Source organism: Bombina bombina, chromosome 3 (genome assembly GCF_027579735.1).
Source record: "Bombina bombina isolate aBomBom1 chromosome 3, aBomBom1.pri, whole genome shotgun sequence".
In the NCBI taxonomy this organism is placed as follows: Eukaryota; Metazoa; Chordata; class Amphibia; order Anura; family Bombinatoridae; genus Bombina; species Bombina bombina.
In genome coordinates this window covers 41,571,607-41,596,817 of record NC_069501.1, presented here as the reverse complement: position 1 = coordinate 41,596,817, position 25,211 = coordinate 41,571,607, and the positions used below count along the sequence as shown (strand labels likewise).

General features: G+C 40.0%; 1 protein-coding gene across 1 annotated transcript in view; it reads right to left on the bottom strand.

The window, feature by feature from the left end:
- STXBP5L (syntaxin binding protein 5L) overlaps window positions 1-25,211 on the bottom strand; it is a 1,275,950-nt gene that overhangs the window by 643,215 nt on the left and 607,524 nt on the right. Inside the window, exon 9 of the mRNA XM_053705139.1 lies at window positions 23,698-23,776. Coding sequence (XP_053561114.1) covers window positions 23,698-23,776 — 79 coding nt within the window. The remainder of the gene's footprint in view (window positions 1-23,697; window positions 23,777-25,211) is intronic.

Here is a 25,211-nt window from a genome sequence, read left to right as displayed (position 1 = left end):
TATGGAGTCTCCCTATTGATCGGCTTTTCTAGCTCATCGAACCAGAAACACGCCGTAGTGACAGGAATAATGCACAAAATTGGTTGGAGGAGGTAACCTTGCTGAACAAAAATCTTTTTAAGCAAACCCTCCAATTTTTTATCCATAGGATCTTTGAAAGCACAATTGTCCTCAATGGGAATAGTCGTGCGTTTGGCTAGCGTAGAAACTGCCCCCTCAACCTTAGGGACTGTTTGCCATGTGTCCTTCCTTGGGTCGACCATGGGGAACAATTTCTTAAATATAGGAGGTGGGACAAAAGGTATGCCTGGCTTCTCCCACTCCTTAGTCACTATGTCCGCCACCCTTTTAGGTATCGGAAAGGCATCAGGGTGCACCGGGACCTCTAGGAATTTGTCCATCTTGCACAATTTTTCTGGAATGACCAAAGAGTCACAATCATCCAGCGTAGTTAGAACCTCCTTAAGTAATGCGCGGAGATGCTCTAACTTAAATTTAAACATCACAACATCAGGTTCTGCCTGTTGAGAAATTCTTCCTGAATCAGAAAGCTCTCCCTCCGACAAACCCTCCCTCACTGCCACTTCTGACTGGTGTGAGGGTATGACAGATAAATTATCGTCAGCGCCTTCTTGCTCCACTGTATTTAAAACTGAGCAATCACGCTTTCTTTGAAAGGCTGGCATTTTGGATAAAATATTAGCTATGGAATTATCCATTACTGCCGTTAATTGTTGCATAGTAACAAGCATTGGCGCATAACTGGTATTGACACAGAAGGAGAGGATGAAGAACTATCCCCACTACCTTCGCTTGAGGAATCATCTTGGGCAACCTTATTAAATGTGACAGTACTGTCCTTACTTTGTCTGGACGCCATGGCACAATTATCACATACATTTGAAGGGGGGACCACCTTGGCCTCCATACATACAGAACATGTTCTATCTGAAGGTACAGACATGTTAGACAGGCTTACACAGGGTAATAATGCAAAAAAAACGTTTTTAAGCAAAACCGTTACTGTCTCTTTAAATGTTAAACTGAGCACACTTTATTTCTGAATGTGTGAAAAACTATGAAGCAAATATCCAATCTTTACCAAATTTTCACCCTAGTGTCTTAATGCTTTAAAAGTATTGCAATTTTCAAGCTTGTAACCCCTTAAATGAGGAAACCGGAGCTGTTTTATCAATTAGCAATTTTAACCCCACTACAGTCCCAGCCACAGCGTTTGCTGCGACTTCACCTGTCCTTGGGGGTTATATGATACCCAAATAAGCCTTCCAGGAACATTTTCAATGACCACCAGACCCTCTCACATGAAGCTGCATGCACTGCATCCAAAAGAAACTGCGCAATTATGGCGCGAAAATGAGGCTCTGCCTACTATGAAAGGCCCTTCCTGACTGGGAAGGTGTCTAAACTAATGCCTGGCGCCTAAAAACGTTCCCACACACTAAAAGTTTTGAAAATCACTTCAAACCTCTTAACTTAAATAAATCCATCGATTTAGCCCACAAGAGTGTCAACCAGTATATAGCCGATAATAAGCCCTTCATTCTGTTAAGAGTCTAAGAAAATGGCTTACCGATCCCAAAGAGGGAAAATGACAGTCTTCTAGCATTACACAGTCTTGTTAGAAATGGACTAGTCATACCTTGAGCAGAAAAGTCTGCAAACTGTTCCCCCCAACTGAAGTTCTCTGGGCTCAACAGTCCTGTGTGGGAACAGCAATTGATTTTAGTTACTGCTGCTAAAATCATACTCCTCTTTTAAACAGAACTCTTCATCCTTTTCTGTTTTAGAGTAAATAGTACAAACCGGCACTATTTTAAAATAACAAAATCTTGATAGAAGAATAAAAAACTATAACTAAACACCACATACTCTTCACCATCTCCGTGGAGATGCTACTTGTTCAGAGCGGCAAAAAGAATGACTGGGGGGCGGAGCCCGAGGAGGGGCTATATGGGCAGCTTTTTCTGTGCTCTTTGCCATTTCCTGTTGGGGAAGAGAATATTCCCACAAGTAATGGATGACGCCGTGGACCGGACACACCAATGTTGGAGAAACTGAATTATGGGTGTGGTGAGGGGTGTACTTATAGGCATTTTGAGGTTTGGGAAACTTTGCCCCTCCTGGTAGGATTGTATATCCGATACATCACTAGCTCATGGACTCTTGCCAATAACATGAAAGAAACCCTAATCTAACCATTCCCCCGAAAAGGGCATTTGGATGGACATTCAACTCTTTTTCAGCCCCCCCAAAAATTAAAAAATTCCTAATCTTAAACCCCCTCCCCCAAAAAAAAAAACACTAATCCCCAAATCGGTACTCACCAATGATGAAGGAAGTATCAGCCATAACATACATTATCCCCAAATACTTATAAATCGCTCTTGACTAAACGCTGAGCACTAGCAAAGATCTTAAATGAGACCTCCATCAGAGCAGCCCAGAGACTAAAAGCAGAATACTTTCTTTATTCAAGCAAACCAGACAAATATCTAGCATATAAATTATGAGAACAAACTTACATCTTCTCTATTCCTCTTCTACTCAGATCAAATGGGACCTCCACCTCACTTCCACAAGCAATTACAGATAATTTTGCTCAATACTATGAGCTTTTATACGATGGAAGGCACCATCACATCACACACAGACACTTTTATGAAAATTCTTACAAACAGCAAATTTGAAAACCCTTGGAGAATTAGAAATTGAAGATCTCAACGCAGAGATCACTGCCAAATAAATTTTAACCGCATTAAAGGTCTTAAACTAGGCAAAGCAGCGGGTCCAGACAGTTTCCCAGGGTAGTTCCCCTACTAGAGGTAAGCAGATGACAACTCAGCTATATTTATCCCTTCAGTCAGCTAATACAGCTCAAAATCACCACTTCTTGAGAGGTGGGAGAGAGATATTGGGACAGAATATGATAAGTGTAAATGGGATCAGATCTTCTTGAACTCTAGTAGGGGTCTGCTTAGTGCTTACCTTAAAGAAAATTGTATAAAAACATCCTTTAGATGGTACCTAACCTCTATGAGATCCTCACATTTTTCATCACAGCATAACAGGATGTCTGGAATTGGGAACTTATATGTGGTGGGAATACCCAAAGCTTATAATTTGGAATAAAATATCTGAATTATTAGGTACATTATTAAATTAAACTATCATTTTATTGACCATCAAGCTTTGCTGAATGAACTGGTAAACCCCTTTAATTTTGCAATTAATACATTTATTAGAATTTTATGTATGGCCGCTAGACTAGGCATAAAAAATTGACTAAGTTTATGCAATGGCTTCTTGGAGCCATTGGATCAATAAAGAGGACACTTAGGGGTTGACTTATATGGATGAAACCTGATATATTATGTAACTTTTGGAAGAGAGGTCCAAAGCACTTAAACCACTGTCTCCCTATTTCCAAACACTTAACTCACAAGTTGAAAATTCTTAGCTATTTTCCAAAACTAAAGAGAGCTCCCAGAGTTTGGCAGATTCCAAAGAAATAACAGGTCTGTGTTTATGTGTTTATGTTTTCAACCTTTATATTGTTTTCCTTTTTTTATTGTCTATCAATAAATTTCCTTCTAATATCTAATATCTAAGTATCAATACATTGGTTCCTGCCAGGAGAACTGGTCTTTACTCAGGCCTAAAGCAAGGTCAGCTATAAGGAATATCTCTGGAGAACTTAGAGACTCAAACCCTATGAGACTGAGAACCATGAAGTGTTGTACCTGAAAAACATAATTTATGTAAGAACTTACCTGATAAATTAATTTCTTTCATATTAGCAAGAGTCCATGAGCTAGTGACGTATGGGATATACATTCCTTCCAGGAGGGGCAAAGTTACCCAAACCTTAAAATTTCCCACACCCACAATTCAGTTTAACGAATAGCCAAGAACTGGGGTGATAAGAAGGAGCGAAAACATCAAAAATAAGGAATTGGAATAATTGTGCTTTATACAAAAAAATCATAACCACCACAAAAAGGGTGGGCCTCATGGACTCTTGCTAATATGAAAGAAATTAGGTAAGTTCTTACATAAATTATGTTTTCTTTCATGTAATTAGCAAGAGTCCATGAGCTAGTGACGTATGAGATAGCAGATACCCAAGATGTGGAACTTCCACGCAAGAGTCACTAGAGAGGGAGGGAAAAAATAAAGACAGCCAATTCCGCTGAAAAATTAATCCACTACCCAAATCAAAAGTTTCAATTTTTATAATGAAAAAAACTGAAATTATAAGTAGAAGAATCAAACTGAAACAGCTGCCTGAAGTACCATTCTACCAAAACTGCTTCTAAAGAAGAGAAAACATCAAAATGGTAGAATTTAGTAAAAGTATGCAAAGAAGACCAAGTCATTGCTTTGCAAATCTGATCAACAGAAGCTTCATTCTTAAAAGTCCAGGAAGTAGAAACTTACCTAGTAGAATGAGCCGTAATCCTCTGAGGCGGGAATCAACCCGACTCCAAATAAACATGACGAATCAAAAGTTTAACCAAGATGCCAAAGAAATGGCAGAAGCCTTTTGACCTTCCTAAAACCAGAAAAGATAACAAATAGACTAGAAGTCTGTCTGAAATCTTAATAGCTTCAACATAGGATTTCAAAACTCTTACCATATCCAAAGAATGTAAGAATCTTACCAAAGAAGTCTTAGGATTAGGACACAAGGAAAAGACAATAATTCCTCCCTAATGTTGTTATAAATTCACAACTTTAGGTAAAAATTTAAATGAGGACAGCAAAAACCACCTTATCCTGATGAAAAATCAGAAAAAGGAGATTCACAAGAAAGAACAGATAATTCAAAAACTGTTCTGATTGAAGAGATGTCTAAAAAGAACAATACTTTCCATGAAAGTAATTAATGTCCAGAGAAAGCATATGCTCAAACAGAAGAGCCTGTAAAGCCTTCAGAACCAAATTAAGACTCCAAGGAGGAGAAATTGGCTTAATGACAGGTTTGATACGAACCAAAACCTGACCAAAATAATGAATATCAGGAAGATTAGCAATCTTTCTGTGAAAAAGAACAGAAAGAGCAGAGATTTGTCCTTTCAAAGAACTTGCAGACAAACCCTTATCCAAACCATCCTGAAGAAATTGTAAAATTCTAGGAATTCTAAAAGAATGCCAAGAGAATTTATGAGAAGAACACCAAGAAATGTAAGTCTTCCAAACTCGATAATAAATCTTTCTAGAGACAGATTTACGAGCCTGTAACATAGTATTAATCACTAAGTCAGAGAAACCTCTATGACTAAGAATCAAGCGTTCAATCTCCATACCTTCAAATTTAATAATTTGAGATCCTGATGGAAAAATGGGCCTTGAGATAGAAGGTCTGGTCTTAACGGAAGTGTCCAAGGTTGGCAACTGGCCATCCGAATGAGATCCGCATACCAAAACCTGTGAGGCCATGCTGGAGCCACAAGCAGTACAAACGAACGCTCCATTAGAATTTTGGAAATCACTTTTGGAAGAAGAACTAGAGGCGGAAAGATATAGGCAGAATGATAATTCCAAGGAAGTGTCAATGCATACACTACTTCCGCCTGAGGATCCCCGGACCTGAATAGGCCCCTGGGAAGTTCTTTGTTTAGATGAGATGCCAACAGATCTATTTCTGGAAGCCCTCACATCTGAAAAATTGAAAAACATATCTGGGTAAAGAGAACATTCTCCCGGATGTAAAGCTTGATTAACAGAGATAATCCGCTTCCCAGATGTCTATACCTGGGTAAAAAACCACAGAATTTAGATAGGAGCTGGATTTAGCCCAAGCAAATATCCAAGATACTTCTGTCACAGCCTAAGGACTGATAGTCCCACCTTGATGATTGACATACACCACAGTTGTGACATTGTCTGAAAAAAATAATAAATGACTCTTCTTCAAAAAGAAACCAAACTGAAGAACTCTGAGAATGCACGGAGTTCCAAAATATCAAATGGTAATCTCGCCTCCTGAGATTTCCAAACCCCTTGTGCTGACAGAGATCCTCAGACAGCCTCCCAACCTAAAAGACTCGCATCTGTAGAGATCATGGTCCAGGTTGAAAGAATCAAAGAGACCTGTAGAACTAAATAATGGTGATCTTAACAACCGAATCAAAGATAGTTAAACAATAGGATTCGGAGATATAAAAAGTAATATCCTAGAATCCCTGCACCATTATTCAGCATAAAAAAACTGGAATGGTTTTCTATGAAAATGAGCAAAGGGAATCGAATCCAATGCTGCAGCCATGAGACCTAAAACTTCCATGCATATATAGCAACTGAAGGAAATAATAGAGACTGAAGGTTCCGACAGACGGAACCCAATAAAATTGTCACTTGTCTGTTAGAGACAAAGACATTGACACAAACTATCTGGAAACCTAAAAAAGGTGACCCTTGTGTGAGGAATCAAGAGCTTTTGATAAAAAAATCCTCTAACCATGTCTTGAAAAAACAAAGTTGAATCGTATGAGATTCCGCAGAACGAAAAGACTGAGCCAGTACCACGAGACTGTCCAAATAAGGAACACTGAGAACCTTGAAAAGATTCTTAGTACCGTCGCTAGACCAGAAGGAAAAGCAACAAATTGGTAATGCTTGTCAACAAAAGAGAATCTCAGAAAATAAAAATAATCTGAATGAAAACAGAAAATGAAGATATGCATCTATTGTATCTAATGTAAACAAATAATGCTATCACTGACCAAAAAAGGCAGAATAGACCATATAAACACCAATCTAAAAGATGGTACATTTATTTGATAATACAAAAGATTTTCTATCTTTGGAACAATGAATAGTTTTGAATAAAACCCCAAAACCCAGTTCCTAACAATGGAACTGGAATAAATACCCCAGAAGATTCCAGGTCTGAGCAGCGCTTGAGCCCCAACGGGTGATCAGCCGCGCTTCAACACTACCCAAAATATATAGGACTGAAACACACTTAAGGAAAGTGTTAGCCTTACTGGAATAGCTGGAATATAATAGAGAAAAAAAGACTTCTCACAGACGGTTTTACTCTGAATCTTATTCTGTACCCAAAATCTAAGAAATTTGGACCGAATAGAACCAAACAAATTTCAAAAAAGTCTTAACCTGCCCTTTACCATACAAGCTGGAATATGGCACATACATGCAAATTTAGGGAGCTGATTTTGAACTAAAAAACTTCCAATTAAAAACATGTTACTTGGGTAAGAATTTAGGATTTCGTTCCTTAGTAAGAACAACTAAACTAATATAAGCTTAAAGTTTTAGTCTTAGGACTCAATCTTGAAACCCAGAGTAACAGTTAAGAATTGAATCCAATTATGAACCAAATATTTGATTATCTTGGAAAAAAAAGAAATATGGATTTTTTAGAAATCACAAAATTCTTCTAGCTAAAACAGCTAAAGACATAGATTAAACCTCATTTGCGAAAATATTCAATAAAATGAAGACACAAATGAAATTATTAGCATGTTAATCAAGTTAAAGGACCAGTCAACACACTGGACTTGCATAATCAACAAATGCAAGACAACAAGACAATGCAACAGCACCCAGTCTGAACTCCAAATGAGCAGTAGATTTTGTCCCTTTAACAATGCTAAATAAATCATAATCTGATACTTGATCTTAAAGTAAACAGAAAAATGAAGCAATTGCAACATCATCCAAATAAATCACAGGTCCAAGAAAAGTACCTGAAAATAAATAATTTTCCTTAAATAAGATACAACCATCTAAAGGAAAATAAATACTATTTTGCTATAGAAACAATAGCATATTCAGCAGGAGTAGAGATAGCCCCATTAAATTGGAGAACCCTCAAAATTTAAATTAACTGCCGGCAAAGAATATAATTTAAAACCCTTGAAGAAGGAATAAAAGAAAATTCTCAACCTATTCCATTCCCTAGTATCAGGAACTGGAAAAAAACCTCTGAAAACACAGAAGATTAAATAAGCAGAAATAAAATGTTAGCTAGTCTTGAAAAAGAACTAGTTACCTCAATATCAAAAATAATCAATACCTCTTCAACAAAGAACAAATGTACTCTAATAAAAATAAAAAAGTAGATTTTGTCAGTGTCAATATCTGATGAAGAAAATTCTGAATGAGAAAAAACATCATCAGAGAAGGATAATTCAGTATGTTGTTGGTCATTTGAAACTTCATCAATTAAAAAAGAAGTTTGAAAAAGACCTAAAAATTTTATTAGAAGGCGCGATGTCAGACAAAGCCTTTAACATAGAATCAGAAAAATATTCTTATAAATTTTCTAAGTATATCTTGTACATAAGATGTAAAAAGAATAGCAATACATAAAGCATAAATACTAATGGATTCTGCATGTAAAAGTTTATCATGATAACTTATTACAAACCATAGCTAAAGATAAACATTCATAACATTTAAAATAAATGAACTTAGCTTTGGTAGGACTGAGCTCAGTCAACAGGAATCCTTCAGCATGTTTTGAAACAGGAACAGTGTACGAAAAATCTTGTAATATGTAATAGAAAAAAACAACATATAAAGCAAAATTTGCATACAAAGAGAGAAGCTCTCTACCAGGAACGAACAACAGCTCAGTGGCTTGTTCTATGGCGATTTACCACCCGGAAGCAGCCTCTTTTAGACCAGTGTGCTTTTCACAGAAGAAAACTTTCCTGAAGTATATCAGTCTGATCCCGCCAAGTAAGGTCAGTCCAGCCCCGAAATACCAGGCAATTCTCCTCTGAACAAGGAACATGACAACCCCAGACGATCGTTTCGGCCATCTATGGGCCTCGTCAGTGAGGTGTAGCCACATTCCTCTATGCAAAATATGAAGCATATAAAGCGAAATTATCAAATTCCTTAAATGACAGTTTCAGGAATAGGAAAAAAATGCAAAATAACAAGCTTCTAGTAACCAGAAGCAATGAAAAAGTGAGACTTAAATAATGTGAGAAAAAAGTGGAACAAAAAAGACACCCACATTTTTGGCGCCAAATATGACGCCCACATTATTGGTGCCAAGTACAACGCCCATATTTTTTGGCGCCAATTATGACACAACATCCTCTGATGCCGAAACCGACGCCCACATTTTTTGGCGCAAAAAATCGTCTGAATACACATGCGTCAAAAAAATGACTTTTAACTGAATATAACTTCCAGCGTCAACTATGGCGACGGAAATGACAAATTTTTTGTGCCAAAAAAAGTTTGCACCAAGAATGACGCAATAAAATGAATCATTTTCTGCCCCCGCGAGCCTAACAGCCCGCAGGGAAAAATAGTCAATTGAAAATTTTCAAGGTAAGAAAAAATATTCATTCATATGCATTATCCCAAATAATGAAACTGACAGTCTTAATTTAAGGAATACTGATTATCCTAAATCATGGCAAATATAAGTTTAAAGACATATATTTAGAACTTTACATATAAAGTGCCCAACCATAGCTTAGAGTGTCATAAAAAATAAGACTTACTTACCCCAGGACACTCATCTACATATAGTAGATAGCCAAACCAGTACTGAAACGAGAATCAGTAGAGGTAATGGTATATAAGAGTATATCGTCGATCTGAAAAGGGAGGTAGGAGAAGAAATCTCTACGACCGATAATAGAGAACCTATGAAATAGATCCCCTAGAGGAAGACCATTGTATTCAAATAGGCAATACTCCCTTCACATCCCTCTGACATTCACTGCACTCTGAGAGGAAAACCGGGCTTCAGCCTGCTGCGAAGCGCATATCAACGTAGAATCTAGCACAAACTTACTTCACCACCTCCATGGGAGGCAAAGTTTGTAAAACTGAATTGTGGGTGTGGTGAGGGGTGTATTTATAGGCATTTTAAGGTTTGGGAAACTTTGCCCCTCCTGGTAGGAATGTATATCCCATACGTCACTAGCTCATGGACTCTTGCTAATTACATGAAAGAAACAGGGGTTTGTTTCAGAACTTTACCCTCCTGCCTATTTTAAATTATATTTAAGGCCATGGCTACTCTTTTGAATGTGAAAGATATTGAATGTTATAGGACCAACTATTGTTATGCTAATGGTTATGAAAATACAATAAAAACTAATTATGGGACGACTTCCGGTGAGCGGCGATCCAAGATGGCCACTGATCCTTGAAGCTCTAGGCAGCTTGGAGGTAAAAGTGGCTAAATATTCAGCCATCCTTACATCCCTTGGCAACATCTGTACCCGGAAACTTCCCTGGATCAAGATACACCACCCCTTTGCCGCCGAGAAGTGAACTGAAACTGATAAAGCCATTTGGCACAGTGGTGGATTTCTTCCCACCACGTTGTATATAGCCCCATACAAGTACTTGTCAACGCTCCTTCCTGATCCTAAGCAATGAAGATACTCAATACTAGAGGATCGTATACCGACACACACATCCTGGCTGAAATAAAACCCACATTCCTGCCTAAGCTGGACCGACTCCTAGTGTCCTGCTTTGAACTCTGCGCAATAGCGAAATCCACGGAACAACCTTCCTTACTAATGAAGCCCATTTGTAACCAACATGACCATGCACTACAGACGGCAGTAAGCAGCATGTCAACCTACTTACAGATGCACAATAGCCTCACGGCAACAGATCCCTCACAGAGGAAAAGTGGCAATAATATTGATGACCGGAGTAAACCCCTTATGCATGAGCCTGCCAGAACCAGCCATAGACTCACCTCTAGAACCAGAGAAGGGTCTACCGATATCTAGATGGTTCCCGCCGGCAACTGTCACAGCTCCAGACAAGGATCTGAAACGTACATGCTTAATCAGCAAACCTGAAATTGTCATGCTTGTCAATGGAGACAAGGCACACACAAAGAGAAAGCTGCAGGATAACTCAAACAGAAATCATATGGCTTCCGATCCCTTGAGATACAATATGATCCTCTGGGGTTCTACCATCTATTTATAGCCTGGGCTGGAATTGGATGATCTAACTATCTGGGCCAACTCACTTACTACTGGGTCACTCCTCCATGGTATGGCCCCTTTGACTATCGGGTGTGTAAAAACCTTTATTACCAATGAAACGGCAAACTAACTCCTCAGTACAGTCTTAACTGAAGATGTCCCAGTTTATTTTGCAGCAATGGACTTCCACTGTAATCCCTTTTAGTACACAGTGGAACTGTACCAGAGTAACTGCTAAACGATTGTTCTGATCTAACTGTGTACAGCACATATTGTTGAGCCACTAATTGTTTTGTTCTTTTTCTTAACTGTAGTATGTTGCTCTCTTGAGCATATACATCTGTTTTTTCTCTATTAGCCTCTTATAGCACTACCTAGAACAGTAGAAAACCCTAACGGTGAGATTACGAGCTCTGCGTTAGCCTTAAAAAGCAGCGATAAGGGGTCCTAATGCTGCTTTTTATGTAACGCTGGTATTACGAGTTTGACAGGTACAGGCTCACCGCTCACTTTTCTTCCGCGACTCGAGGCTACCGCAAATCCCCTTACGTCAATTGCTTATCCTATCTTTTTAATGGGATTTGCCTAACGCTGGTATTATGAGTCTTGGAAGAAGTGAGCGGTAGAGCCTCTACCTCCAAACGCATATAAAAGTCAGTAGTTAAGAGTTTTATGGGCTAACGCCGGAACATAAAGCTCTTAACTACAGTGCTACAAAGTACACTAACACCCATAAACTACCTATGAACCCCTAAACCGAGGCCCCCCCACATCGCAAACCCTATAATAAAATATTTAACCCCTAATCTGCCGACCGGACACCGCCGCCACCTACATTATAGCTATGAACCCCTAATTTGCTGTCACTAACATCGCCGACACCTATATTATATTTATTAACCCCTAATCTGCCCCCCCAACGTCATCGCCACCTACCTACACTTATTAACCCCTAATCTGCCGACCGGACATCGTCACAACTATAAGAAATGTATTAACCCCTAAACCGCCGCACAAACACTATAATAAATTGTATTAAACCCTAATCTGCCCTCCCTAACATCGCTGCCACTTACCTACAATTATTAACCCCTAATCTCCCGCCCTCAACGTCGCCGCTACTATAATAAAGTTATTAACCCCTAAACCTAAGTCTAACCCTAACCCTAACACCCCCTAAGTAAAATATAATTTAAATAAAACGAACTAAAATTACAATAATTAAATAAATTAATCCTATTTAAAAACTAAATACTTACCTATAAAATAAACCCTAATATAGCTACAATATAACTAATAGTTACATTGTAGCTATTTTAGGATTTATATTTATTTTACAGGCAACGTAGTATTTATTTTAACTAGGTACAATAGCTATTAAATAGTTAATAACTATTTAATAGCTACCTAGTTAAAATAATTACAAAATTACCTGTAAAATAAATCCTAACCTAAGTTACAAATACACCTAACACTACACTATCAATAAATTAATTAAATAAATTACCTACAATGATCTAAACTAAAATACAATTAAATAAACTAAACTATAATACAAAATTACAAAAAATAAAAAAAAACTTACAAGAATTTTAATCTAATTACACCTAATCTAAGCCCCCTAATAAAATAAAAAAGCGGAGTCATGTTCTATCCAGCCGACGCGGAGCCATCCTCTTCTTCCGATGTCCTAAGGCAGAATGAAGGTTCCTTTAAATGACGTCATCCAAGATGGCGTCCCTCGAATTCCGATTGGCTGATAGGATTCTATCAGCCAATCGGAATTAAGGTAGGAAAAATCCGATTGGTTGATGCAATCAGCCAATCGGATTGAAGTTCAATCCAATTGGCTGATTGGATGAGCCAATAGAATGCAAGGTCAATTCTATTGGCTCATCCAATCAGCCAATCAGATTGAAGTTCAATCCGATTGGCTGATTGGATGAGCCAATAGAATGTGAGGTCAATTCTATTGGCTCATCCAATCAGCCAATCGGATTGAACTTCAATCCGATTGGCTGATTGCATCAACCAATGGGATTTTTCCTACCTTAATTCCGATTGGCTGATAGAATCCTATCAGCCAATCGGAATTCGAGGGACGCCATCTTGGATGACGTCATTTAAAGGAACCTTCATTCTGCCTTAGGACATTGGAAGAAGAGGATGGCTCCGCGTCGGCTGGATAGAAGATGGCTTCGCTCCGGAAGGATAAAGATAGAAGATGCCGTCTGGATGAAGATGTCTGCCGGTCCGGAATGTCCTCTTCTGTCTGGATAGGATGAAGACTTCTGCCGCTCCGGATGTCCTCTTCTGTCCCATCGGTGGCCGGCTGGCTGAAGACGGCTCAAGGTAGGGTGATCTTCAGGGGGGTAGTGTTAGGTTTTTTTAAGGGGGGATCGGGTGGGTTTTAGAGTAGGGGTGTGTGGGTGGTGGGTTGTAATGTTGGTGGGGGGGATTGTATTTTATTTTACAGGTAAAAGAGCTGATTACTTTGGGGCAATGCACCGCAAAAAGCCCTTTTAAGGGCTGGTAAAAGAGCTGATTACTTTGTAATTTAGTTTAGGGTAGGGAATTTTATTATTTTGGGGGGCTTTTTATTTTATTAGGGGGCTTAGATTAGGTGTAATTAGATTAAAACTCTTGTAAGTTTTTTTTATTTTTTGTAATTTAGTGTTTGTTTTTTTTGTATTATAGTTTAGTTTATTTAATTGTATTTTAGTTTAGATCATTTTAGGTAATTTAATGAATTTATTGATAGTGTAGTGTTAGGTGTATTTGTAATTTAGGTTAGGAATTATTTTACAGGTAATTTTGTAATTATTTTAACTAGGTAGCTATTACATAGTTATTAACTATTTAATAGCTATTGTACCTAGTTAAAATAAATACAACGTTGCCTGTAAAATAAATATAAATCCTAAAATAGCTGCAATGTAACTATTAGTTATATTGTAGCTATCTTAGGGTTTATTTTATAGGTAAGTATTTAGTTTTTAAATAGGATTAATTTATTTAATTATAGTAATTTTAGTTTGTTTTTTAAATTATATTTAATTTAGGGGGGTGTTAGGGTTAGGGTTAGGTTTAGGGGTTAATAACTTTATTATAGTAGCGGTGACGTTGGGGGCGGGGGATTAGGGGTTAATAATTGTAGGTAGGTGGCGGCAATGTTAGGGAGGGTAGATTAGGGTTTAATAAAATTTATTATAGTGTTTGCGAGGCGGGAGTGCGGTGGTTTATGGGTTAATACATTTAATATAGTTGCGGCGATATCCGGTCGGCAGATTAGGGGTTAATAAGTGTAGGTAGGTGGCGGCGACGTTGGGAGGGCAGATTAGGGATTAATAAATATAATGTAGGTGTCGGCGATGTTAGGGGCAGCAGATTAGGGGTTCATAGCTATAATGTAGGTTGCGGCGGTGTCCGGAGCGGCAGATTAGGGGTTAATAATATAATGCAGGTGTCAGCGATAGCGGGGGTGGCAGATTAGGGGTTAATAAGTGTAAGATTAGGGGTGTTTAGACTCGTGGTTCATGTTAGGGTGTTAGGTGTAGACTTAGAAAGTATTTCCCCATAGGAAACAATGGGGCTGCGTTAGGAGCTGAACGCTGCTTTTTTGCAGGTGTTAGTTATTTTTTCAGCCAGCTCAGCCCCATTGTATCCTATGGGGAAATCGTGCACAAGCACGTTTTTCCAGCTTACCGCTACCGTAAGCAATGCTGGTATTGCGGGTTGAAGTGGAGTTAAATTTGGCTCAACGATCACTTTTCTGAGGCTAACGCAGCCATTCAGAAAATTCTTAATACCAGCATTGGCTTAAGGGTGCGCTTGAAAAAAAAAGCCTAGTTAGCACCGCAGGTCTTTACCGACAAAACTCGTAATCTAGGCGTAAGTCTCTAATTATCTGAAATCCGCAGAAGCCTTTCATTAACAATTTTAGATTTCACCTTATATGGCAGTTATGAATTTCTTATGGGATCTTTGAGAATGGCAGCCTTGTCAAGTGTGCTATGTACTATATTATATGGTCTACATTCCAACTCATTGTAAAATGAACAGATCGTTAATCTCTGAGGACATCTAGTGGTTATTTTAGCATTGCATCTCACTTTCTTTAGTTCAGTGATACGATCAAACAGCAATTTATTTTAAGATTATGCTCAGCCTGACATTTGTATAGAAACAGATATGTTTCAACACTCTCTATGTATCTGTTTGATTTTTCTTTTTCTTACTTTGTTTTAATTGTATATTTGTCTCCTTTTATGTGATATTATAATCCTGCTAAGTAATACTAGACCTGAGAGGAACAGATACGCTCCAAAGTGCTCTGTTCTAATCATAGCCTCGGGTGCGGCAACCGCCTCTGGAAACCTTACCATGGATCCCAGCCCGCACATCTTGTAATTCTCTGCCTGGGAAATTATCTATCTATCTATCTATCTATCTATCTATCTATCTATCTATCTATCTATCTATCTAATCTATCGAATTTATCTATCACATCTATGTATCTATCTAATCTTTGTATCTTTCTATCTATCTATCTATCTATCAAATCTATCTATCTATCTATCTATCTATCTATCTATCTTGTGGCTGGACTGTTATCTGACAGCCACTTGTGTGTCGGGCTATTGTCCGTCGGCCAAGTGTCCGTCGGCTAACAGTCCGGCCATGCATATATCACCTATAACACTGGTAATTAGACAGTACTGATATTTTCTTTTATGTGACAATACACCCCTGCTAAATAATACTAGACCTGAGGTGAGCCCACATATATCGGTGCTCTGACAAAATGCCGACGGACATTTCTCCGACAGCATTCTGTCAGAAGGACATTTGGCCGACGGACAGAATGCCAAAGCATGTTCCGATTTTGGCGGAGGTCAGATACACTCCAGAGTGCTCTGTTCTAATCATAGCCTTGGGCGCCGCAACCGCCTCGGGAAACCTTACCATGAGTCCCAGCCCGCACATCTTGTAATTCTCTGTCTGGGAAATTATCTATCTATCGATCAAATCTATTTATCAAATCTATTGAATTTATCTATCACATCTATTTATCTATCTATCTAATCCTTGTATCTATCTATCAAATCTATCTATCTATCTTGTGGCTGGACTGTTATCTGACAGCCACTTGTGTGTCGGGCTATTGTCCGTCGGCCAAGTGTCCGTCGGCTAACAGTCCGGCCACGCATATATCACCTATAACACTGGTAATTAGACTGTACCGATGTTTTCTTTTATGTGACATTACACCCCTGCTAAATAATACTAGACCTGAGATGAGTCACAAATATTACCTAAAATATTAGTGACCATATTGTATTGAGACTCCTGCTAAATGATACTAGACCTGAGTTGAGTCACATACATCACCTATAACACTAGTAACTAGACTGTAATGTGATATTACACACCTGCTAATTAATACTAGACCTGAGATGAGCTCACATATATCACCTATAACACTATTTATTAGACTGATTTGAGTTTGCAAGCTTGTATGTCTTGAAGTGCGGAGTAATTTGTGTATCAATATATTTCATACATATCTAGCTGGGGATTGTATAACTGATTCATTCCTATTAAAGGGACATAATACTCATATGCTAAATCACTTGAAACTGATGCAGTATAACTGTAAAAAGCTGACAGGAAAATATCACCTGAGCATCTCTATGTAAAAAAGTCAGCTTTTTACAGCTATACTGCATCACTTTCAAGTGTTTAAACATTTGGGTATTATGGCCCTTTAAGGCAGCTGTTCACATACCTCTGGGCATATCTGAGATTTGTTTTGTTTAGTTAAGTTGTTTTTTTGTTGTTTTATTTTGGTTATTATTATAAAAAAGGACTATAATAGTTGATCTCTGTCTATAGTGCATAGAATTACTATCTTCACTCCTTCTTTGGTATCCGCAATAACAAATGTATCGCAGCTGACAACACAGTGGTGTTTGATATGTAATATTTATTCCAAAATGTGAACTGTAAAATGTTAATAATTCTACCCTGTGTGTACATACAAATATCTATTTGTACCTGTGTTTCTTTAATAAAAAGAATGTTTAAAAAAACCCAACATAAATTATGCTTACCTGATAATTTCATTTCCATCTGTGGGAGAAGAGTCCACTGCTTCATTCATTACTGTTGGGAATTAAGAACCTGGCCACCAAGAGGGGGCAGACACCCCAGCCAAAGGCATAAATACCTCCCAGTCATTCTGCCAAGGGAACAAGGAACAGTAGGAAAAATATCAGGGTATAAATGGTGCCAGAAGATTAACAATAAATTTAGGTCCGCCCAACGGAGAACGGGCGGGTGCAGTGGACTCTTCCCCCCACGATGGAAATTAAATTATCAGGTAAGCATAATTTATGTTTTCCAACTAAAGGGGAGGAGAGTCCACTGCTTCATTCCTCACAAATACCCAAGCTCTAGAGGACACTGAATGAATAAAACGGGAGGGTAAAAGGAGGCGGACCCTATACTGAGGGCACCACAGCCTGCAGAACATTTCTCCCCAAATCTGCTTCAGCTGAAGTAAAAACATCAAATTTATAAAATTTTGCAAAAGTATGTAAGGAAGACCAAGTGGCCGCCTTACAAATCTGCTCCATAGAAGCCTCATTCTTAAAGGCCCAAGAAGAGGCCACAGCTCTAGTCGAGTGAGCCGTAATCTTCTGAGGAGGCTTATGTCCCACTGTCTTATATGTCAGACGGATCATACTCCTCAACCATAAGGATAGAGAGGTAGCAGAGGCCCTTCGCCACCTGCGCTTCCCTGAAAACACAACAAATAAGGATGAAGACTTTCTGAACTCCTTCATGGCCTGAAGATAAAACTTCAAAGTCTGAACTACGTCCAGATTATGAAGTACCCTTTCCTTCGAAGAAGAAGGGTTAGGACACAAGGAAGGAACCACTATTTCCTGATTGATGTTACGACTTGACACTACCTTGGGAAGGAATCCCAATCCAGTGCGACGAACAGCCTTATCAGCATGAAAAACTAAGTAGGGAGGCTCACATTGCAAGACCCCCAACTCAGAGACTCTTGCGTGCCGATGCAATAGCCAGTAATAATAGGACTTTCCAAGAAAGAACCTTAACGTCAAGTGCATGCATAGGCTCAAACGAAGCCCTCTGCAAAACCTTAAGAACCAAGTTTAAGCTCAAAGGAGGAGCCAGGTTCAAGACAGACAGACCTGATACTAACCAGCGCATGAACAAAGGACTGAATGTTATGCAACAGTACAGATAAAGCTGAGATCTGTCCCCTCTGGGAACTGGCTGCAAGACCCTTATCCAGACAGTCCTGGAGAAAGGCCAAAATCCTGGATACCCTGACCTTATGCCAGGGATATCCTCGTTCCTCACACCAGGACAAGTAGGTAATCCACACCTTGTGGTAGATGCGACGAGTGACTGGCTTACTGGCCTGAATGAGAGTGTCAATTACTTTTTCAAAAAATCCTCTCTAGGCTAAGACTAGACGTTCAATCTCCACGCAGTCAGCCTCAGAGAATCGAGATTTTGATTTAGAAAGGGACCTAGAACTAGCAGATCCCTGCGATAAGGTAACTTCCACGGCGGAAATGACAACATCGCCACCAGATCCGCAAACCACATCCTCCGCGGCCACAACGGAGCAATCAGAATAGCCGAAGCTTGCTCCTGCTTGATGCGGGCCACTACCCAAGGTAGAAGAAGCAACGGTGGAAATATGTAAATTAGGTTGAACTCCCAGGGCACCACCAAGGCATCTATCAGTCCCGCCTGGGGATCCCTGGATTGCAACTCGTATCTGGGTAGCTTGCAATTGAGTCTGGACGCCATGAGATCTATCTCCGGCGTCCCCCATCTGCTGCAAATCTCCGTGAACATCTTAGGATGGAGGGACCAATCCCCTGGATGAAACGTCTGTCTGCTCAGAAAATCCGCTTCCCAGTTGTCCACACCCAGAATGTGGATTGCTGAGAGAAAACAATTGTGAGTCTCCACCCATTCCAGAATCTGAGATACTTCCCTTGTGGCTAGGGAGCTTCTCATCCCCCCCTGATGGTTTATATAAGCCACGAGGTAATGTTGTCCGACTGGAATCTGATGAATCGGGACGACCCCAGAAGGGGCCAAGCCCTCAGAGCATTGAATATCACTCGAAGTTCCAAAATATTTCTAGGTAGACTCGACTCTTCTAGAATCCATCTGCCCTGTGCCCTTCTGGCACCCCATACAGCTCCCCATCCTGATAGACTTGCATCAGTGGTCACAATCTCCCAGGATGATCTCAAAATGGATGTCCCCTGAGACAACTGCCCCGTCGGGTCCACCAACATAGGGACTCCCTCACTGGTCTGTTTAAAGATATCTGTTTGGATAGATCTGAATGATAGACGTTCCATTGTCTCAACATGCACAGCTGAAGAGGTCTGAGATGGAACCTGGCGAATGGAATGACATCTATGCTGGATACCATGAGCCCGATCACCTCCATACACCTGGCCACAGATGTCCTGTAGAATGTCTGAAGAGCTAGACAGTTGGATGCAAGCTTTCAACGTCTCTGATCTGTCAAGAATATCTTCATGGCTGAAGAATCTATTATCGCACACAGGAATTCCACGCTGTTGCTGGGGACCAATGAACTCTTCTCTCCTTCGTTTATCTTCCACCCATGGGACCAAAGGAGAAGAGCTCTCGAGTGATCCTCCACAAGACTGTGGGGCAGAGTCTGGACCAGGATATTGTCCAGATAAGGCGCCATTGCAATTCCTCTGGCTCTCGCTACTGCGAGTATAGCTCCCAGAACCTTTGTGAAGACTCTTGGGGCCGTCACCAGACCAAATAGAAGGACCATAAACTGGAAGTGTTGGTCCAGGAAGGCGAACCTTAGAAACCTGAAGTGATCCTTGTAGATTGGAACATGAAGGTAAGCGTTCTTCAGGTCTATAGTCCTCTTGAACCAGGGGCAAAAGCGACCTAATCGTCTCCATCTTGAACGATGGAACTGGCAAAAACTTGTTTAGGGCCTTAAGGTCCAAAATTGGACAAAACGTGCCATCCTTGTTTGGGACCATGAAACTATTTCAATAATACCCCAGATCTCTTTCTACCAGAGGAACTGGGACGATTACCCCGAGCGATTAGAGATCCCTCACACACCCCAGGAAGGAGTCTCTCTGTTCTGGTCTTGAAGATATGTTTGACAGGAGGAATCTACCTCTGGGCGTATAAGACTTGAAACCTATCCTGTAACCCTGGGAAACAACCTCCAGAACCCACAGGTCTATAACGTCTCTTCTCCAGGCCTCCGCAAAAAGAGATAGTCTGCCCCCTACATGATCCGAGGATGGACCGAGGGGCCGCCCCTTCATGCTGACTTTTACTCGGCGGGCTTCTTATTCTGCTTGGACTTGATCCAAGAGCCAGCTGGTTTCCAAGATCCCTTGGATTGTTCAGACTTTGCAGCAGACTGCTTGCACTCAGACTTGTCCGCACGAAAGGGACGAAAAGTAGACCCTTTAGGTTTAGCCTTCTTATCCTGAAGCAAGAAGGCAACCTTGCCCCCTGTGACCATAGATATGATCGAATCCAGGCCCGGGCCAAACAAAACCTTCCCCTTGAATGGAAAGCAAACAAGACTTAGAAGTCATGTCAGCAGACCACGACTTTAGCCACAGAGCCCTGCGGGCTAAAACAGAAAAACCTGATGTCTTTCGCATTCATTCGAATAATCTTCATGTTAGCATCATAAACGAACGAATTTGCCACTCTTAAGGCCTTGATTCATTCTAGAATTTCATTGAGAGGAGTCTCCACCTCAACGATTGCTGATAGTGCTTCACACCAATAGGTAGCCGCACCAGCCACTGCGGCGACCGATGCCGCCGGTTGAAAAATGAACCCCGTGAGTTGGAACATCTTCCGCAAAATGGACTCCATTTTTTATCCATGGGTTCCTTGAAAGAGGAGCTATCATCTAGCGGAATAGTCGTTCTCTTAGCGAGCGTGGAGATAGCACCATCCACCTTAGGGACGGTTCCACAGTTCAAGCTGCATTTCTTGAATAGGGAAAAGCTTTTTGAAAGAAGATGAGGGGGGGAAAGGACGAACCAAGTTTCTCCCATTCATTCTTAATAATGTTAGCCATCTTGATTGGAACCGGGAAGGCCTGGGGCACTGCCCTGTCCTCATAAACCTTATCTAGTTTAGGGATTCTATAAAGATAAAATGAGCCACACTGTGACCCTGCATTATCAAATATATATATATATATATATATATATATATATATATATATAAATGAAACAATCTTACCAGAATCAACGCCGTGGGAACAGGAACTTGGGCCTTCAAGTGTGACAGGGTAGTAGCATCGCTCATGACGTGGACTTGAGAGAAGAAAAGCAGGCAGTGAAACTCAATGCTGATTGCTAATGGAGCTGTTAATCTGAGTCAGGATGGGTTTGCAGAAAGACTCTCCCTGCATCTCCGGTCTCTATCTTTCACCCATGCTCTCACTGAGAGGCCGACAGGACTACTTAAAACTCCAATCCCATTTCAAAGAGTACTACCCTCCATAAGAGACTACTCTGAATCTTCCGACATTTCTCTGCCAACCTCCTGTGATGAAAGGCAAAGAATGACTGGGGGATGAGGGGAGTGGGGGAGGTATTTAAGCCTTTGGCTGGGGTGTCTTTGCTTTCTCCTGGTGGCCAGGTTCTTAATTCCCACAAGTAATGAATGAAGCAGTGGACTCTATCCCCCATTAAGATGGAAATAAATATTTTAACCTAAAGTGAATGTAAACTCTAAAGGCCAGTATCAAATAGTACTCTTAAAAAAAAGGGGCACTTTCATTACATTTTACAAAGATGCTTATTTTTTAAAATACTTACATTGAGTTGCCCCACGAGCTGTACGCAAAAGGGGGCACACAACGAGTGGAGGAAATGGATTTGTCATCGTTCTGCTAAAGAAAGCAGGAGCTGCGGGCGGAGGATCAGCGTTATGTTTACCATAACGCAAAGGTAAGTATTTGAAAAAAATAAGAATCTTTGTAAACTTTAATGAATTAAAGTGCCCCTGTTTTTAAGAGTATTCAGCAAAATTAAAATTTTTGTGGTATGGCTATACCGCTGAAAAATTGGCTATCGTGCGAGGGATATGCAGGTCTCGCATATTACAAGCTGCTGCGGTACAGCTATACTGCTAGCGTTTTAGAGCTGAATGCCCTTTTAAGGGCAATGCCCATACAAATGCCTCTTTAGGGGCAATGGGTAGCTTAGGTTTTTTTTAGACTTAGGTTTTTAATTTTGGGGGGTTTACTGTTAGGGGGTACTTTGTAATTTTTTTAATGTGAAAGAGCTGATTGTTTCAGGGCAATGCCCTACAAAAGGCGCTTTTATGGGCTTTTGGTAGTTTATTGATAGATTAGGGGGTGTTTTCATTTAGGGGGGCTTTTGTTATAGGGCTATTAGATTAGGTTTAATTTTTAATATTTTGGTTAATATGTTTATTATAGTAGTAGTGATGTGGGGGGCGGCGGTTTAGGGGTTAATAGGTTTATTATAGTAGTAGTGATGTGGGGGGCCAGCGGTTTAGGGGTTAATAGGTTTATTATAGCAGTAGCGATGTGGGGGGTGGCGGTTTTGAGGTTAATATGTTTATTATAGTAGTAGCGATGTGGGGGGCGGCGGTTTAGAGATTAATATGTTTATTATAGTAGTAGTGATGTGGGGGACGGCAGTTTAGGGATTAATAGGTTTATTATAGTAGTAGTGATGTGGGGGGGGGGCGGCGGTTTAGGGGTTAATAGGTTTATTATAGTAGTAGTGATGTGGGGGGCGGCAGTTTAGAGGTTAATATGTTAATTATAGTAGTAGCAATGTGGGAGGTGGCGGTTTAGGGGTTTATAGGTTTATTATAGTAGTACCGATGTGGGGGGCCGGCGGATTAGGGGTTAATAGGTTTATTTAGTATCGACAATGTCGGGGGCGGCAGATTAGAGGTATTAAGACTAGGGGTTTATGTTAGGGTGTTAGGTATTAACGTAACTTTATTTTCCCCATAGACTTTAATGGGGTTGCGTTATAGCGATCGCCATTCTGCTATCGTAGGTGTTAGTTTTTTTTCTAACACTTTCTCTCCAATGATGTCTATGGGGGAAAACGTGCACAAGCATGTTAAGTCAGGCCTTGGGTTTTGTGCGGTATGGAGCTCATCATACCATATCACACAACACAAGAAGGTTTTTCAGTAACTTGTAATGGCAGCGCTATGGAGAGAGTGCGACACCGCTCATTTTTTTGCGTTATTTACGCACCCGGTTTAGTGCACAACTTGTAATCTTGGTGATTATTTGATACTGGCCTTTAATTCATTAATAAAGTTTACATTCACTTTTCATATAGGTTGCTTTCATTAAGTTTTTTAAAAAGCTAAATAAAGAACCTGTAAAACTCCAGTTATTTATAACGCTTACCTTTTTTTTGCTTCTTATCTGTACGTTTACATGATTTTCCTGTTATAGCGCACACAAATTAAATCAATGAACAGTTCAAATAGTGTCTTTTCAAATGGATTGAATGGCTTATGAAAAGAAGCATAAATCACAGAATTTGTGACAAATGAGAGCTTGGTACATAGTTATTTATAATTCATATACTCAATACATTTTTTTTGCACTAACAACAATATTGCTTACCTGTTTTTACATGTCTTGTATTCTACTTTTAGAATAGGTTTGCATGATTCAGGTTTCCTCCCATCCTGTTGAGTTTTCCCTAAGAAAAGGGATATGTATTATTATTAGTTTTATTATAATTTAAATGCAGAGTAAGAACATATTTCACAGCCCTATAACATAGGTGCATTATGCCATGGTAAAAACAAAAAGGCAACCAGGTGTGCAAAAAGGTTATATACATGACAGTTGGGCTTGTGAACTTACATGATAAAAGGAGGAATAGATGAGAAAAGGGTGGGTTGATAGATAGGGTAACAAAGATAAGGGTTAAGTTAATTGTATGCACCCCTGAAAAAACAGAATATATGCTTACCTGATAAATTACTTTCTCCAACGGTGTGTCCGGTCCACGGCGTCATCCATAACTTGTGGGAATATTCTCCTCCCCAACAGGAAATGGCAAAGAGCACACCAAAAGCTGTCCATATAGTCCCTCCCAGGCTCCGCCCGCCCAGTCATTTGACCGACGGATAGGAGAAAAAAAGGAGAAACTATAGGGTGCCGTGGTGACTGTAGTGTATAAAGAAAGACATTTTTCAAACCTGATTAAAAAACCAGGGCGGGCCGTGGACCGGACACACCGTTGGAGAAAGTAATTTATCAGGTAAGCATAAATTCTGTTTTCTCCAACATTGGTGTGTCCGGTCCACGATCCACAGCGTCATCCATAACTTGTGGGAACCAATACCAAAGCTTTAGGACACGGATGAAGGGAGGGAGCAAATCAGGTTACCTAAACAGAAGGCACCACGGCTTGCAAAACCTTTCTCGCAAAAATAGCCTCCGAAGAAGCAAAAGTATCAAATTTGTAGAATTTGGCAAAAGTGTGCAGAGAAGACCAAGTCGCTGCCTTACATATCTGATCAACAGAAGCCTCGTTCTTGAAGGCCCATGTGGAAGCCACAGCCCTAGTAGAGTGAGCTGTGATTCGTTCAGGAGGCTGCCGTCCGGCAGTCTCGTAAGCCAATCGGATGATGCTTTTCAGCCAAAAGGAAAGAGAGGTAGCAGTAGCTTTTTGACCTCTCCTCTTACCAGAATAAACGACAAACAGAGAAGAAGTTTGTCTGAAATCCTTTGTTGCTTCTAAATAGAACTTTAAAGCACGGACTACATCTAAATTGTGTAACAAACGTTCCTTCTTTGAAACTGGATTCGGACACAAAGAAGGAACAACTATTTCCTGGTTAATGTTCTTGTTGGAAACAACTTTTGGAAGGAAACCAGGTTTGGTACGCAAAACAACCTTATCTGAATGGAACACCAGATAGGGTGGATTACACTGCAAAGCAGATAATTCAGAAACTCTTCTAGCAGAAGAAATAGCAACCAAAAACAGAACTTTCCAAGATAATAACTTGATATCTATGGAATGTAAGGGTTCAAACGTAACCCCTTGAAGAACTAAAAGAACTAAATTTAGACTCCAGGGGGGGAGTCAAAGGTCTGTAAACAGGCTTGATCCTGACCAAAGC